This window comes from Populus alba, chromosome 15 (assembly GCF_005239225.2).
Source record: "Populus alba chromosome 15, ASM523922v2, whole genome shotgun sequence".
Lineage (NCBI taxonomy): Eukaryota > Viridiplantae > Streptophyta > Magnoliopsida > Malpighiales > Salicaceae > Populus > Populus alba.
This window is the reverse complement of record NC_133298.1, coordinates 6,755,044-6,772,828: the sequence shown is the minus strand read 5'-3', so window position 1 is coordinate 6,772,828 and position 17,785 is coordinate 6,755,044. Positions and strand designations below refer to the sequence as shown.

The 17,785-nt window shown below is 29.8% G+C and overlaps 1 protein-coding gene and 1 pseudogene across 3 annotated transcripts; one reads left to right on the top strand and one right to left on the bottom strand.

The window, feature by feature from the left end:
• Positions 1-5,232: 5,232 nt before the first annotated feature.
• Positions 5,233-11,638, bottom strand: LOC118057220 (plastid division protein PDV1). 3 transcript variants are annotated; one of them, XM_035069728.2, is made up of 9 exons: positions 11,216-11,638; positions 9,596-10,112; positions 8,884-8,933; positions 8,649-8,782; positions 8,279-8,534; positions 8,111-8,147; positions 7,018-7,135; positions 6,604-6,714; positions 5,233-5,568 (listed from the first exon to the last, which is right to left on the bottom strand). In XM_035069728.2, exons 4-9 carry the CDS (start codon positions 8,718-8,720, stop codon positions 5,431-5,433), a joined length of 732 nt encoding a protein of 243 aa, XP_034925619.1. In that variant the 5' UTR covers positions 8,721-8,782; positions 8,884-8,933; positions 9,596-10,112; positions 11,216-11,638; the 3' UTR covers positions 5,233-5,430. The 3 variants fall into 3 exon arrangements, with proteins under 3 accessions (XP_034925619.1, XP_034925620.1, XP_034925618.1); XM_035069729.2 differs by lacking the exon at positions 8,884-8,933 and having other exon boundaries at positions 11,216-11,637; XM_035069727.2 differs by lacking the exons at positions 5,233-5,568; positions 6,604-6,714; positions 7,018-7,135; ... (2 more) ...; positions 8,649-8,782; positions 8,884-8,933 and having other exon boundaries at positions 9,336-10,112; positions 11,216-11,634.
• A 1,789-nt stretch (positions 11,639-13,427) lies between these two features.
• Positions 13,428-14,919, top strand: LOC118057172 (low affinity inorganic phosphate transporter 4-like; annotated as a pseudogene).
• Positions 14,920-17,785: the final 2,866 nt, after the last annotated feature.

Genomic DNA, 17,785 nt, shown 5'->3' with positions numbered 1-17,785 from the left:
TATTTTTTTCTTCTTCTAAAATGGAGATCTGGATCATGCATCCAATTAGAAGTCAAAGAGAGTGTTTAGGCGACAATCGTCCAAATTATAAGGCTAATTATGTGTTCATACTTTATTTTATTTTTAGTTCTTTGCCTATCAAAAGTGTTTACACAAAACATTACTTTCCGACATTCCTTTTCATTACCGGCTCCTTTGACTTTTGACATCCTATATTTTGCTTCACGGTGTTGACCATGAATTTTAAGAAAGTGCAAGCATGTCGATGTACATGTATTATAGATATCTGGGTCTGTATAATTTTAACTTTGGTGGCTTAAAAATAATATAAATTACAATTCTAGCATCATTTGATATCGAATGAGATGTCGATGTCAAATTTTAGATTTTTAATTTTCAGCGCAATTTGAATCTGTATAGTGTATCCTTAGAGATTATCTAATTTAGTAGATATTTGCTCTAATCAATTATAATCTAGTTTTTTTTAAAAAAAAGTTTGATTTCTAAAACAATTTGGATATATTTTCTAGTTTTTTGCTTAAAATTATACTAAAAAAAGATTTGTTTAACTCATTTTTACATTTTGTATCTTCATAATGCTAATTTATTAGATATAAAACATATATAAAAGGCTAAGAATAACATGCTAAAAATACATAATAATTCGAGTGTGTCAAATTTCCCTACACTTAAATCTTGTATATCTATAAGAATTATAAAAGTCAAAAGATAACAAAATAATAAAACATTATTACTCAAATCTCATATTAAGCTCCTTAATATGAGATTAGATTTGAGCGTGTAAAATTCCCCTACATTTAGATTAACAAAAATTAAACTATTGTTCGATAACATGATAATATTGAAATCTTAATAATAAAAAATTATTATTTTAAATCTCACTATTCTTATCTTCTTTATAATTAAAATTAAATAATAATAAAAAATAATATAATTATGTATAAATTTTAAATTCAATTTTTTTTTACTCTCTATTATAAAAATAATATAATTATATATTAGAGTTTCATCTCATAACTTAAATTTTTATAATAAAATTAACTAAAAAAATCATTCATTGTGATATCAAGAAACTAATCAATAAACATGAATGCTAGCAACTTTCAAATCTAACATTATCTTTTGCCCAAGACACTCGAGTGCCGGGGTGATGGTGGGAATTTTTTTGAATTCTTGCACGACGGCGGCATTCCAATGTCGGAATGTGTGTTAAGCCACTTCAAATTCCAGTTTGACCAGGTCAGGGACGGAGACATAGCTATTAGCCTCCAATCCACGCAATGCATGTTGGGTTGTGAAACGTCGTCATGCTACATGAGCATGTTCTCACTGGGAAATGTCCATGGCCACCGTAGATTGGTCCAATGTGGAAATCAAGTGTCCCTGCCATTGTCACGCCTTCTGAAAGGAACGCTTGGAACTTTCACCCTACAAGGTGGCTTCTCAAGTATTTCCTGCTAAAAGTCTTTTATATAATATTCAACCCAAGAATTGAGTGATTAATATTGATCACCACTGGTAGTTTACCTGAGTTAGCTTTAAGATTTGTAAGAATTAGTTGAGGTGTACATAAGCTAGTCCAAACACCACATTTGAATTAAAAAAAAAAAATTAAGTGGCTAAAACCTCGAGAAGTAGCTTAACTAATCAAGTATTGAGTTTGCTCTCCAATAATTACGAGTTCGAGTTCCTTTAGGGTCACTGAAGGCTTATATGAACTTCAGGTCTTGTGAGATTAGTCGAGATGCATGCAAGCTGGTTCAGATATCCACATAAATAAATAAAAAAAGAAAAAAGAAAAAAGAATTGAGTGGCTAACTTTGAGGCTGGTCCCTTGAATTGAAAGCTGGAAATGCAATGAAACTGCTGGGGAAAGGCCCTCACAGCATCTCTTAAAAGGACCTTTCGAGGCCAGATCGCAATAGTATTAAAAAGTCTGAGTTTGAAACTTTTTTTTATAACAAAAAAATGTGTACAAATATTTTGTAAGACAAAAAAATACAGGTTTTTAAAATATGCTGGATTAGAATTGTTATTTTGATGCAGTAGTAAATTCTTTGATAATTTGTGCTGTATGACCCGGAAACCGGGCTGGACGCTTAGGAGGTCCGATCCTGGGTCATATAATATCTAGCCTGTCATCAACCTGACCCGGGCCAGCGTGCCATAAAGAACAAAGTGGGTGCAGAAATCCATTTATGTTCTTGGGAGAGTCTGGCTGGGAATCCAATCATGATTATGGCGGCCATTTTTGATTTGATGGTAATATTAAAAAATGGTTACAGAAGTGATCATTTCGTGTATGCTTGGCAGTGAAGTGTGCAAAGTTTTTTTCACGGCCAATATAAAATAAAATTCACACAAAAAGTACTTTTAAATCATCCTATTTTCTTCTTCTTCTTTTCATCTCAATAGTTTTCGAAATGTTAGTTTTTGTTCAAAAAATTATTTTATTTATTTTCAATTCTTAAACTTCACAAAAAAAAAGAGTTATTAAAAGACAATAATAAAAAGAGAAAGTCATAGTCAAATCATATTTTATTAGTTAAAAAAAGTCAATCTCGATATTAAAAGGTTTTATTTTGTTTTTTTATTCAATTGATTTTTATTTTTTAAGTAATTTTAGGGTTAATAAATGTCTATAAAGGTTTTTATTGTGTGTTAGTTGAGTATTGAGATAAAAAGAAGCTAAAAATTGGATGCTTGAGTTTAAAAACTTAAATCCTAAGTTTTTCAATCATTAATCAATATTCGTTTATAATAGGTGATAGCTCAGTCATTATTGTAAGCTATATAAGTGACATGTCATTTTTTTCTATAAAAAAAAAACAAAAGTGAACAATGTTGTTCACTAGAGAAAAAAAAAATTAAAACTCGAGCGCAGGTGTGAGCTTTCAAGACCAAATATGACTGAGAATTTTTTTTTATCAAGGCAAAACATGTGGGCTTGATCTATTAGCACTTGAAACCCCCCCCCCCCCTTTATATTATTATTATCCCTTTCAATCATTTGTTTTTATTTAAATATTGATTTATGTCCTTTATCTTATTTTTTAAAAATGATTGAATTTACTTTGTTTTTTAAATAGTAATCAATACTTTTACTATATTTGTTTATCAATATATATATATATATATTAATTTATTTTATTAAATATAAATAATAATTTGTTTTCTCGTTTTTTTTTTTAAATTATGATATCCAAAAATGTATTTGTTATGGTGGCATCTTTTCTTTTTATTAAATATTAACTTGAAATCCTACCAACATAGTTATACGGATTACACGAATAAAAAATATTTAAACCATCTCATATCTTAACTGGCAAATCAATTTAAAAGTAAATTTTATTATATAGGATTAGGTTTTAAGGTTGGTCAGATCATGCTCAACTATAAATTGCTTAATGATGACATCTTATATATGCATCATAACTTGTTCTATGGGTAGTTATAAGAAAAATTAAAAGGCTTGGGGGATTTACCATGCATGATTGCATTATAAATTTCACAAAACACTGTGGATTCCTGTTCTATATGTTTTTTTGTCCATTTTATTTATTTATTTAGCTAGCCCTTATAAGACAAAATTTGTAGGCCAATTTATACTAATTTATTAGGATATGATAAGATTAAAAGAAAAAGAACTAAAAAAAAAAAAAAAAAAAGGAATGAATAACTTTTTAAACTTTGGGAGAAATGTTCATGATAGTTCTCATACTTTTCTAATTATAAATATTGTGTCCCTTCAATTCATTTATTTTTTAAAGTTAATTTTAGTCTAAAACTTTATTTTCTATTTCATTCGTAAGCTTCTAGTTTAAGCAAAAAACGAGAATAGCTTAATTTTAACAGTAGAGAGAGACAATAAGCATTAACACCGATTCCGGCCACTAAATTGGTCGACGAAATCTATTTGGTGATGGGAGTCCCTCTTAGGCATTTTATCACCTTAAAATTGCCTAAAAAACCATGTCTAAGCTTGTGAAGGTTTTTGATTTATGATTGATTTTATGCTTTTATGTGGTTTTGAGGTTGTTTAAAGCTATTGATGGGTTTATTTTGGTGTTTAGGCTCTTTCTATTTGTTTTGTGTAAAAAAATAAGTTAAAAATGAGTTTATATTCCAAAAAATCATGAACCCTGATTGTTTGGCCATCACGATAATCAGAATATAGGAAAAAACAAATGACACCTAGTCTATTTTTATTTTTTTAAAAAAAAAAAGTTTAGGGTAAACGACATGTTATCCATTTCATTAGCATTTTTCTAAAAAGTAAGCGCCCATGCACACAAGTCCTTTCCAACTAGGCTAGCCATACATACCTGATTTTTTTTTTTTTAATCTTTTTTAAATTGATGTTTTTTTTAATATGTATATTTTTTAATATAGTTTTTTAATTTATATTTAAATTAATACCTCTTATTTAAATCAATACCTCTTCTCTCTTAATTTTTATTTTTTTTATTTTTCCTTTTTTAAAAGTGGCTGTTTTTTAATTAATTTTTATGTATTTAATTTTTGAAGAGATTATTATAATTCATATATAGTTTTTTTTTTTGTGTATTTATATATGCATGAAATTTAATGTTTAAAATAAAAAAATATTTATTTTTGGATAGTATTTCTAATAAGTGTAACCTTGCATAGTTTTTTTTTTCTTTGATTTTATTCAATTAATTTATGTCAGTATTTATTTTTATTATTATTTGATCAAATAAAAATATAATTTTAATAAAGAGAGTCATTGAACACAAGCAAGTAAATAATTCATGCCGAGAAATTAAATATTTTGATCTACATCTATTTATTGATTTTTCCAATTACATCTTTAGTTATCGCTAATGATTTTTTTTTTTTCATTTATTGACACATAATTCTCAATCTACATAAGTTTTTTATTTATACTTTTAAGATTTTTTTATATAAAAATACATGTCAAAAAAATCTGCATATTTAATTTTTTTGTTAGAAAAATTCTGACCCATAGGAGCACGGATCAAATAGCTAATAGATGACTAATAAATCTACTACTATCTATTACAAACAATTTTAGTGGTTTTGTTTGGTAAAGTCATACAAGCTGGTTTTGAATTAGGATAAGTTTATATATTAAATAAAGAACTTCTCTATCTTATCCATAGAAAATGAAAAGAAAAAAATCTAATAATCAAGTTTTTAAATACGAGTCCATGTAAAAAACTTGTCAAGTGTGAAAATGTTAAGTCTCAAAAACGTATTATTCATAGCCAAAGCATGAATCTTTAGCAGAGTAAAGCTTGTCACAATCCTTAATTATAATGCAATAATGGTCAACAAGAAGAACTAGTTAACACTCACACAAAATGAAGATCCAAAAAAAAAAAAAAACATGATTATAGCTCTTCTGATCTCTATATCAACATTATTTCAGTTCAATTGGGGCACTATAACATCTTGCAGAGCTACAAGTTGTGCTCGACCACCAAGCTCTTTGGGCAAGACCTCCTCACCAATTTTTTTTACAAACTCGATTCTTGCTTTTTCATCATTCTTCACTATCTCAATCTGCAGTTTCTCGTCACAAATTAAGGTAGCCAAAGTTAATATAATAAGGAAAACGATCTCTGCTCATAGAAATTTAACAGGCTTTTGCATGTTATAAGATTTGATTGGGATGAACATCAGAACATGAGTTGATGATCTTCGTTTCTTCAAAGTGAAATTAATTAGGGAATTCAAGAGAAACTCTGTTTATTTCCTATTATTTGATTTATTGAAATATAAATTGCCATTTGAAATCTATATTATTTTACCCGACCTTACATGTTAAAGTTAGATAATATGAATATTACAAATGATAAAGGGTCAGAAAAATCTAATAAATAGATATTACAGGTTGAAAGGTGGACCTAGATTTTTGAAACCTGACTAAACATGTATATTCTATAATAATAAACGTAATTTGTTGTTATAGGTTCCTTCTTTTAAGTCAATTTATTCAATTGATGTATTGAGTCTAAATTGTTTGTTACAACTTATAGCAAATTTCAACTAATTTATTGAGCTCAAATATTAGTTTTAATTAAGCCCAACTCATAGAAATTAGCAATATAAACCCAACCCATGAAAGTCAATAATATCCACAAAATAGTCAGTCCAACCTGATATATTCAATTCGCTCGGGTTTAAAAAAATTAAATGAGTTAAGTTTAAGATTTATGAAATATCAGAAGTTGGATTGAATATAATTATGGACCAAAACCCAACCCAATTATATCCATGAACACTTCTAAAAAACTCTTGAAATGAGGTGTTGATAATAATAAAAAAAAACGTGTATTTTTTCACTAACTCAATTCAAGTTAAGCTCTAGTTACTGCGTTGACCTACTGAACCAAACCAAGTATTATAACACAACTATTAACTACTAGACTAAGGGGGAAAATATCCACAAAAAAAGTAAAAAATAGCACGAAAACAATTCTGCAATTAAAAAATAGTAACACACACACTCTCTTAAGAAAAAAAAGAAAAAAAGATTAAACTACATCACATGAATAACAGGAGGTCCAATGAGCTAAAAATAAATAAAATCCATACCTTTTCTCTTATTCCTTTGTCGAGGTAGTGGCAAACCATCTTCCAAACACTTTGAAAGAATCGGGGCATGAATAACATGTACAGCTTTTCTAAACGCTCAGGATAGTAAGCCTATATGATTCAGAGTGGCAGATGATGTAAATGTCTTTCTTGGAACACAAGGAAAGCAATTGGAAGGATGAAATTGAAAAATTAAAATGAAACAAAACGCACTTCTTTAACACATGTTATTTTTTAGCAAGTGATTAAGATTAGGTTAAATAGTTTAACAAGTGAATTAATGTTCTTTTGTCAAATACTTTGAATTATCACTAATTAGGTCATGCTTACTTAACAATTTTCCCTTCCCCCCTTCATCACATTAATGGATTTTTCCTTTTTTTGTTTTAAAAAGAAAAATATAAGAATAATTACCTGCAGAAATTGCACAGCATTGATTAATCCGCGAGGATCAAAGTTCTTATATGTTAGTTGCCGAAGATCAATAAGGCAAATGAACTTTTCATTTCCTATTTCATGCTCTTTAATTGCCCTGAAACGGCATCAGCAAATATTCTCTATGAAAAACCAGAAAATGGGCTCTACATTTTACCTTTCTGATCACCAGAAATTACATTGTACGATGAATGGAAACATTTTATATATATATTTGCAATGAAAATGCAATAACGTTTGTAGTTGTCAAGATCAAAATTGAGGAGAATCAGGTTTCAGGGGGTGCAACTCATGAACAAGTTAAACTGAAGATCAGAGGTAAACGAAAGCAGCCAAAGGATACTAATGAATGGATATATCAAATGGATCCCTAAATAGCTTGAACTTATTACATGACGAATCGGTTCGATAGCATTTTCATGTTATCAGGAGATATCACCTTGAAAAATGGAAATGATAAACTCGCGATCACTTAGAGGTTATGGTTTCAAGTCATGATTGTTAAACCCGGTTTGGTTTAGCAAGCTATCCAGGAAAATTCATAACCAGAAGCCTAATCCATACCGAGTTTCAAGTTGAACAAAAAAACATTGACATAGTGAAACCCTACTAACCCAACCAAGTTTTTAGTCATTCAATTGACTATATTAAATCTAGTTTAAACCTAGTCAAATCAATATCAAAGAAATTTCTTTACTAAAAAATAATGAAATTACATTATTTTAATAAAAATAATCAATCCAAGTTGATTCGTTGATTCGGTTAGCCGAGAGTTAACTTATAACTCAATAACCTAGGTCTTTTTTCAAGTCAGTCATGTGCTGGTTTAATATCTATGGTTTTTAAAAGTTTATTTATTTGTTTTTGCATTTCAAAAATGTTTTTGAATCAATTTGAATTTTTTTTATTTGTTTCAAATTATTATTTTGTGTTTTCATATCATTCTAATATATTGATGTCATAAATGAACTTTTTTTTAAAAAAACCTTTATTTTAATATATCTTATCAAAAATTATTTTAAAAAATAATTACTACAACAATAATACAGAATACAGAGTTTACCAATTTCACCTTGCAACAGCTTTGTCCAACATATATACCACAAACCCTGCACCAAAACGAAAGCAGAAGAGGAATCATATGCCTCGTGCTTGTTAGGTAATGTCACATATCACATGAGAGTGACAATACAGAAAAAAGAAAAATTACTAAAATGAGATGGGAATTTTGGATACATACTCTTGCATTGAAGGTGATCCTTGCAGGGAAAATGCCTACTTCCTTTGAAAATTAAAACTGGGTAACCATCTTTTGATAAACCCTGCAAATACGCCTTTCTTGATTCCAATTCATCAGGAATTTGAGATTCAGGAATAAACCCATTTGGAACAAAACTAGCCCTCCATGTCTGCCACTGCACAAACATTTTTGCTGCCTTTTCCGAGTCCATTGATCTTGCCTTCAAGAACCTTGTCAATGTTGGGTCCCCATACCTCTGCCAATAGAACCACCGCGTCAAAAAGAATCAAACCTGAACTCCAATAAATAGGGCACAAAGTTACATTTCTACAGGATATCGCGGTGCATATTGCGTGGAAGACATTCATACCTCAGTAGAGCCACCGAGTTTTTGGACTGATTTTCTCATCCGGGCAAGTGCAATTTCCTCTTTTTTATCCATTTGGCAAGACAGCAAAGCTTGCTCTGTGTTGAGGATGAGGTTGAACGAGAAGGGGTGTTGACCTGTTTAATTTGAAGAACAGTTTTTCTGGGGTTAGAGTAGCGTACAGGTAAAGCAGCAAACATACAGGAACTGATATTTAATAAGAAAGAGAAAACCCTACTTTTCTTTTGATGTGAACGGTCCTGGAATTATGGTGCCCCGACATGGAATCTAACATGGACATTTGCACAGGTTATAGTTATTTTAGTACTGTGATTATCAAATAATTTTTTTAAAAAATTTATTTTTAATATTAACACATCAAAACAATTCAAAATTATTAAAAAAATAATTTAAAATAAAAAAATTCAAAAGGGCTGCAAAAACAATCAAACATGTGTTAATTTTGGAATTTCAACTACAATATTTAGAAAGATGAGATCAGGATTTGGGACAGGGCTAAGCCTGTTGGGCATCCGAGCGAACCAGAAAAGGAACCATATAGCAATGTCTAACGCTTGCTATAACAGGGACTAATCCTATAAATACTTCCCTCGTGGAAAACTGTGATCTACAAAGCAACTTTGACGCGGGAGAAAAGTAAAATAGTAGCGCAAAGGATAGGCATTCATATCAGAAAAACTTGGATGGCATCACGCACTTGAAAGATAAACTTGGTTAGATATTAGGATATACACAATCGAAACAAAGAAATTATCAACAATGAAACTACTAGCTCTATCTCAACAAGAATTGAGCTAGCTCCTTTCTCGACATCTCCAGATTTGCGTGGGAAGAAATCCGCAAAAACAACGAAGCGAAGCTTTTTCAATCACAACAACGACATAGCTTCCACCATTTAACTAACTGCAAGAAAAAAGTCAGCCTTTTACCTCAACCCCTTGCTAACAGCACATCCAAGTGGTTCAAACTACCATTGGATGAAGATCCTTCCAGCCCGGAAACTTTCTTCCCATTTCTATTGCTGTAGAGAAGATCTTCTTGCTTATTGGGATGGTCCTTGTAGGCTACCTGATGCAGATGGAGCATGGCAATCATGCTAACCGTGAATAAAGCAGCATTGCCCAATATGCCACCCATAAGATCCAATTTGAGGGATTTCTTTGCGAATTCAAAACTAGAAAGGAGAACTTTGATCACCGTGTTAGGCCCCTTCCCTTCATGCCTAACCAGGTTCTCACCTGATGGGCTTGTAGGCGAACCATAAAGGTTTTCACGGGACACAAACCGACTTGCATCATTTACATCCCCAACAAATGCCAGAGCTTCTTCAATTACTTTGTACTTCTTACCATGGTGCTCAGCCAATCTCACAGCCAGAATAATCCTACTTTGTTCTAATCGAGCAATTGCAGCATCTCTCTCAGCCCGTTGATGTATTTGTACAGTCTGCATAACAGACAAAATGACATATACATCCAATGATGCGTAAGTTGGAAATGTGAAGCAAATAATTCCACAAACATAAATTGAAGCATGAAAAACAAAGACCAATATAGTTGAAGAGCATCACTATTGGCACCTATAACAACTCAACATAGCATTGCCCCAAACATTCTGTTCATTACAGGACCAGATGACTTCTGTTTACTTTAATCAATCATGTGTGATTGCCAATTCTGTTTCTCTCTGTTCTCTTTGAGACTACCACTTGATACTATGTTGTCCCTAACACCAGCAGGTCTTTATCATATCTAATGACAATCAATCAGATCTGTTTACCCCCTCCTTACTGGTGGTTATAGCAATTTACATAGCACAACTCACCATTCGTGAACTGAAAAGAACTCAGAAAGCTTTATTGTGACCAGGCGCTGCTCAAACAAGTCCTTTTTGTCAAAGCAATCTTAACTGTAAAACAGTTGTATCCGAAGAAGTTGTACACTTGCACTCTACGTGGTCTTATTTAACCTAGAAAGAATCAACAGAATACTTATCCTGTTCCTAAACAACTCACTTCCTCTACTCTTTTGCACAACTTCCAGTCATTAAACACCCCACAATATCTAAGTGTATAAACAATTCACGAGCCTTTCAATCACCTCAATTTCATCTAATTACAATTAAAAGTGGATAACACACTCTTTCAAATTAAGAAGAAAACAAATATCAAAATCGAGTCAGCAAGCGAATTTATCAAACAGGCAAAACAATCAAAATCAATCAAATTAAACCTCCAAGGATAAAAATAATTTCATGAATTCTCTATAAAAAAAGTAGTGACCGAAGAGTCAATAAATAAAAACCCATTTGCTTGTGAAACACACAATTAGCACCTAGTTCACAACAATCTTTCAATTTTTTCACCTACAAACAAACAAATCCTAGATTCAAGATTTCTCTTTCTTCCCATGACTTCACTAACAAATTATTTTATACCATACCCAAAAACGAAAAACCTCAAAAAGTCCCACAAATTCTTCAAAATCAAAACAAAACCCACCAATCAATAAACTAAACAAATCCCATAAACCCGTAGCACCAAAACTCACATGAAAGAACTCCAGCTGATCTTCAAGATTCTCAAGAGCAGCCCGAATAGAGTTAAGACTCTTAGCCTCTTGAATAGCCGACAAGTCATTGTCAAAAACCCCAAAGTCCTTAACAAAAACGAACCCAGAAGCCCTACTGTTGTTGTTCTCTTCAAACCCGACATCGCTTTCGCTGTTCAGTTTCTTGTTGTTGGTTTTAAGGGATTTGATTGAACTGAGGAAGTGAGAGCGTGAAATTGAGTGAATAGCATCGCTTAATTTGTCGTGTAAATCCCATATTTTTTCTAGCACAGCTTCTATTACTTCGACCTCCATCTCTCATTTCATTGAAGAAGATAAGCAAGGTGACACAAAGGAAAGGTGTGAAGATGGAAAATGGCTTTTTGTTCAATTTTGGGTACAATAAGTTTTGGAAAAAAGAAAATTTGCTATTTGGTAAGTTAATATGAAAAATTCGCAATTCAAAGCCTTTTTTTTTTTTTAATGATTTTGATACGTGAAAATTAAATTTAAAAACAATATTTTTTTAAAAAAATACATTTCACCATATTACTAAAAATACACTTAGTCTAGTTGGGTTATTAATCATATAGATTAAGTTTTTAATTTGCTAAAACTTGTTAAGTTTAGTTATTTTTTAATAATCTAAATGACATGGTAAAGTCAAATAAAAACATAGTTATAAAATCTGAGACTTGATTTAAGTCTAAATCATAATTCAATTCAAAATAATATTATTATTTTAAAAAAATTAAAACAATATGGTTTTGGAATATATTTTTTTTTCTGTAATTTTATAGTCAAATCAAATTTCATGTAGGAAGTTAATTTACAAAACTAATTATGTTTGAGTGAATTAATTTTTATTTTATTTAATATAAAACCCAATCCAAGTTTTAAAACACTTTAATTGAAAATGATTCTAAGATTATGAACTATTATAGAAAAAATCTTTAATTTTTTTTTCTCTTTTATTTAACACTTGGCTCGAGATTTACTTGAAACAACATGCAACAATTTTTTCCATGTAAACTTCATAGTGGTGGGATAGATGATTTGCAAGCTTGAAGCATGCCTTTATGCATATAGATTTCATGTTATAGACTTTAGAATTTCATTTTAACAGCAATCTACCTAACAATTATTTTTATATAAGAAGTGATGCCCATGTCTGGATTATTTTTTACTTTTTCTTGTATAAGAAAATAATCATTCTTCCTGATACTTTATACTAGCAATCAATCAAATTATACAGGATTATACAATTATCATCTCATGTCTATAGAATTAATTAAATAATTTTCTATATAATAGCAATCGAACAAACAAAGATAATAATGTTATTTTCATTTCTCTTGTATAAAAAAGCAGCATGTATTGATTTTTTATGCTGATAATCATTATGTTATTTGTCCATGTACCCATCTAGATATCCTAGACGTGATTGAGAGTCTGAGACCCTAATCCTTTTTAAATTAAATAAAAAGTCGTGCAACAATATATTAAAGATTAAAAAAAAGAGAGCTGTACGGATAGTGTAATCACTGCAAAGAAACAAACAGCATGGACAAGCTAATAAATGCTGATCAATTAAAACATTTAGCATGTAGTTTAATTATTATTTTTTAAAAATTATTAATTTGAGTGTTATAAATTTTATAATTATAAGAGATTTGTGTGGTTATTAATTTTAAAATTTTAAGAAATTAATTGAGGATATATATAAATTAATTTAGATATTAAAAATTAAAAATAAATAAAGACACTGAGATGTTTTTAACTATAGCAATTAAGCTTGAAGGGACTAATGCCTAAAGAGAAACATGAGTACCTTAGCTCGTAGCAGCATATATATATATATAGAAAAATAAAGAATATTCGAAGGACATCTGGTCATGGTTTCAGAAGACATTGCTGGATTTCTTGCTAGTTAATTAATTAGCTCCGAAAATACTTAGGAATATCCCAGAACATTAAATTTGACCCTAAGTAGAATGATTAGCATGGAGACGTTGCATATTGATCTCTTTCCTTGAGACAACAGAGAGAGGGACAAATTTCTTTCCTAATATAATTTAATTTGTATCTTCGTTATAACTCATACTTATGAGCAAGAGTGTGTGAAAGCTAGCTTAGCCATACTTGTTTTCAGTCATAATTATTTTTAAAAAAAATTATTTATTTTTCTAAATTAGATTAATTATAATTCCAAATGGGTATATCCTCAATATTCCCTTTCTAATTTCTTGTTATTCTCCCATGGCTTAGTTCATCGAGCTCGACGTGCATTATTTTTTCTCAATCATATTGCTTAAAATACCAATTATATATATATATATAATATATATATATATATCCATGAAATCCTAGGCAAGAAACCCACTCCCGCCAAATTTAGCGGTGCTTGATGCTCTTGACAATGCTAGGATACAATTGTACCATATCACTGCGATTATCATCGCAGGCATGGGATTTTTCACCGATGCTTATGATCTTTTCTGGCATCTCCACCGTGTCGGAACTCCTCGGTCGCCTTTATTACTATGATCCAATCACAGGCAATCCAGGAAAGCTTCCAACAAATGTCAACAACGTGGTTACTGGTGTAGCCCTAGTTGGTAAGCTAAAAATATATTTGACAGTATAATAATGGTTGTTTTTTAAATAATTTTTTATGCTAAAATAAATATTAATTATATTTTTTTTATTTTTAAATATTATTTTTGACATCAATACATCAAAACGATCCAAAATATATAAATTATATTAAATTTTAATAAAAAAAAATTTAAAAACATGATTTACACGATGTTTCCAAACACTTTTTAAGTGACCAACTAGTCTTTATTGGGCTGGTGACAAGCTAGGCCGCAAAAAGGTTTATGGTGTCACTTTGATTATCACGGTCATCTGTGCTATTGGCTCACGCATATCCTTTGGATCATCAGCCAAATCTGTGATTGGCACACTTTGTTTCTTCAGATTTTGGCTAGGGTTTGGCATTGGTGGTGATTATCCACTTTCCGCGACGATAATGTCTGAGTATATGCAAACAAGAAAACTCGTCGGAAATTTATAGCTGCGGTGTTTGCTATGCAAGGAGTAGGAATTATCTTCGCCGGGCTAGTGTCAATGATTCTTTCTAAGATTTTTCTCTCTCGTTATCATGCTGTGCCATTTAGCAAAGATCCTATATATTGTCTGCGCAACCTCAGGCGGATTTTCTTTGGAGAATTGTGCTAATGCTTGGTGCTTTGCCCGCCATGTTAACATTCTATTGGCGGACGAAGATGCCGGAAACCGGTCGTTACACCGCTCTAATTGAAGGGAATGCTAAAAAATCCGCAGTCGATATGGGAAGAGTTCTTGATATTGATATAGCATTCTATAGCCAAAATTTAACACAAAAGGACATATTTCCAGCCATGGGATTAACGAAACAAGCTGCGGATGTTAGTGATTATTTGTATAGTTTTCAGTCAACCCGACTCAGATCAACTGGCCACGCGTTGAGCGCCGCTGCCGGAAAGGCTGGAGCCATGATTGGGGCATTTGTGGTTCAAACATATACTTTGGATCGATGGGGATGTTACCAAAATAAAGCGTGCTTTGTTGGCTCTGCCCTTTACCAATATGCTAGGGGTTTGTTTCACGTTCTTCCTGTCGGAGACCAAAGGGAGGTCTTTGGAGGAGATGTCCGGTGAAGATGGTGGTCAGAATAGGACGAGAACTGCTGCTAGACACTCAGCGAGTTGGCATGGCCAACTTAGGGAAGTTATACGAAGGGATAAATTTGCTTGCCTGCATATATATATATATATAGCTAATAAATGGGGAGAAAAGAAGGTTTTGGCTTGATATTCTTGTTTTTATGCATGTCCTTATAATAAAATTAACATATTGTAATTTTCAAGCCCTAAAAAAATGGCCCCGGAAAAAAGTAAAGAGAAATGTAAACATAAGTGTAAGTAGTAAATATCATTAATTTTGTGCTAATTTGCTTTTATGTTTTCAAAAAAATTAATTTTTTTGTTTGTGTTTAAAATTATTTTTTAATGTCTTAGGATTTTTTTTATGTATTAATATAAAACATAAATTTAAAAAAAATTAAAAAAAATATTATTTTAATATATTTTCAATTAAAAAATATTTTAAAAAACAACAACTAAACATAATATCAAACATACTATTAAAAGATTGCACAGTGCACAGGCCAATTACAAACAATATTCTCCGAGGCTTATTTGACATGTCTTTATTTTTATATCATCGAGATTGAAATATAATTTTATTCACAAATAAATTATTTTTAAAATATTGTTTACTGTTAAATTAAAAAATAATAATAAAAGAAATAAGATACAATGAGATGGTTAAAAAAATTGATACATTTATTAATTACATTTTTTTGTTTTAGTCCAAATTAAATTGAACAAGGTTTAAGTAAAATACTTATAACCTATTGCATCACAAATGTTGTGGTCTCACAAACACCAAGAGAAAGCACTTGACGAAATGCCATGCACTCTCTGAAAGTACCCCATGAGAGCTTCCCTGCCTATTTTAGTGCTGTGACGAACATAATATTATTGTCAGATGACTCAGATTCCATACTTTGTTGATACGAATCAATTATAGGAAATTATACAATATAGTCAATAGGAATTTTTTATATACACATATATATATATGTATATATATTTAAAATAGATAGAATTAAAGATGGAATTTAAAATCCATTCCCTCTTATTTTGTTAAAGCTATCAATACAGTTATTAAATTAAGTTATGTTCATTTCATATCAATTTTATTTATTATTACATAAACATTTAATTTATAATGCAATAGCTTCATTTAAAATCGCATTAAGTGAAGTTTTTATTTGAAAGAATTATTTCAATATTCATATCTCAAAACTATATAATGCCTCATTTGAAAAAATAAAGAGGTTTTTCTTTATGTTGGACATTAGACTGATAGCAATAAAAAAGTGTTTGGGAATGCGATACAAATCGCGTTCTCACTAAATTTGAATTTTTTTTTTCTTAAAATTTAATGTGGTTTGTACTTTTTGGATCGTTTTAATGTGCTGATATCAAAAATAAATTTTAAAAAAATAAAAAAACATCATTAGCATGTATTTCAGCATGAAAAATTATTTGAAAAACAACCGCTATCATACTATCAAACACACTTTAAAACTAATGAGATAATAATTATACAATAATCTAGTGTGTACTTGTCAAAAACGAACATAGAAGTATATCTTAATAAAGAAATAGTTTTTTTTATATAATGAATGAAGAAATTAATTAAGAGATATTTGTTTTGTGTAAATTATTTTATGAATAAAAATATGTCACATGTAAAATCTTTTTTCAAAAATCATCTTACAAGGAAAATATTGCCTATGTCTCTAGAAATTCATATGCAACCCCATGTCTTCCCAATAGTATTTTTATTAGCTTATTCTCCTAATAAATTTGATCATCTATCACAATGCTTCTTATAAAAGAATATATATGTTTGTCAAAATTTAAAAAATAAAAAACGAAAAATGAGTTTTGTCTAAAGAAATATGTTTTTCTACTAAATTCAAATCATTTTAATTTTCATGAATATTTATTTTCATTATTATAATAAAAAAAAAATAGTTATGAAAATTGTCTCGACATCGCGCCATTTGAACAGTATATGCTGAAAGAGCAACAGGGTATAAGTGTCCAGCTGTAACTTCGGTAGCGTTGATTCTAAACGGGAATCGCGCCGCGGCTTGAGGGCCACGGAAGAAACTAGAAAACCCTGGAACTTGTTAAAATTAACGGCGCCCCTGAAGTCTCCAATAAGGCCCTGTTTGTTTCCTCCTTTTTTATTTTCAATACGAAATGCAGTCTTTTTCTTTTCGCATCATTTATCTTTCTTCTTAACTCAGGAAGGCAATTTAGCGAGTTTGTTCGGTTTATGTAACCATTATCGTATTACTATCACAATTTTTTTATTGTATAATTATTATTTATTTTCAAATTGTTTGTGATAACTATTTTTTTCTAATTAATTTGAAAATAAATGTATCTTGTTAAAGGTCTATTTTGAAACATGAGATTTAGAAACTATTATTGTCTAATCATTCTCATGAATGAAATCAAAATCATTTTTTTATTAAAAATAAAATGAACTTCTAATTTATTAGAATATTTATTTTTCACATTATAAAATTTCTAACAATATAGTTAAATTTAAAAACTATAATTAAATGTTCTGAAAAATATAGAATTAAAATGATAATTTTTATCCTCGATCATCAACCAGATGACAAATTGATATTTTATTTATTTATTTTATTTTATATTTTATATAAAATAAAAGTTTTATTTTGATAATTAATTTTATAAAAACTTATTAATACGAGAAATGATGTTCCATCTAATTTTCTTGTATTTATTTTTTTATTGTTATTTTTTCAGATTTTCACTTTCTAAAAGTAAATTATAAAATAATTAATATTAAATTATTAATGTTAAATTAAAGATTCATAAATCTAAAATAAAAACCGAATGAGAAATTATTCTC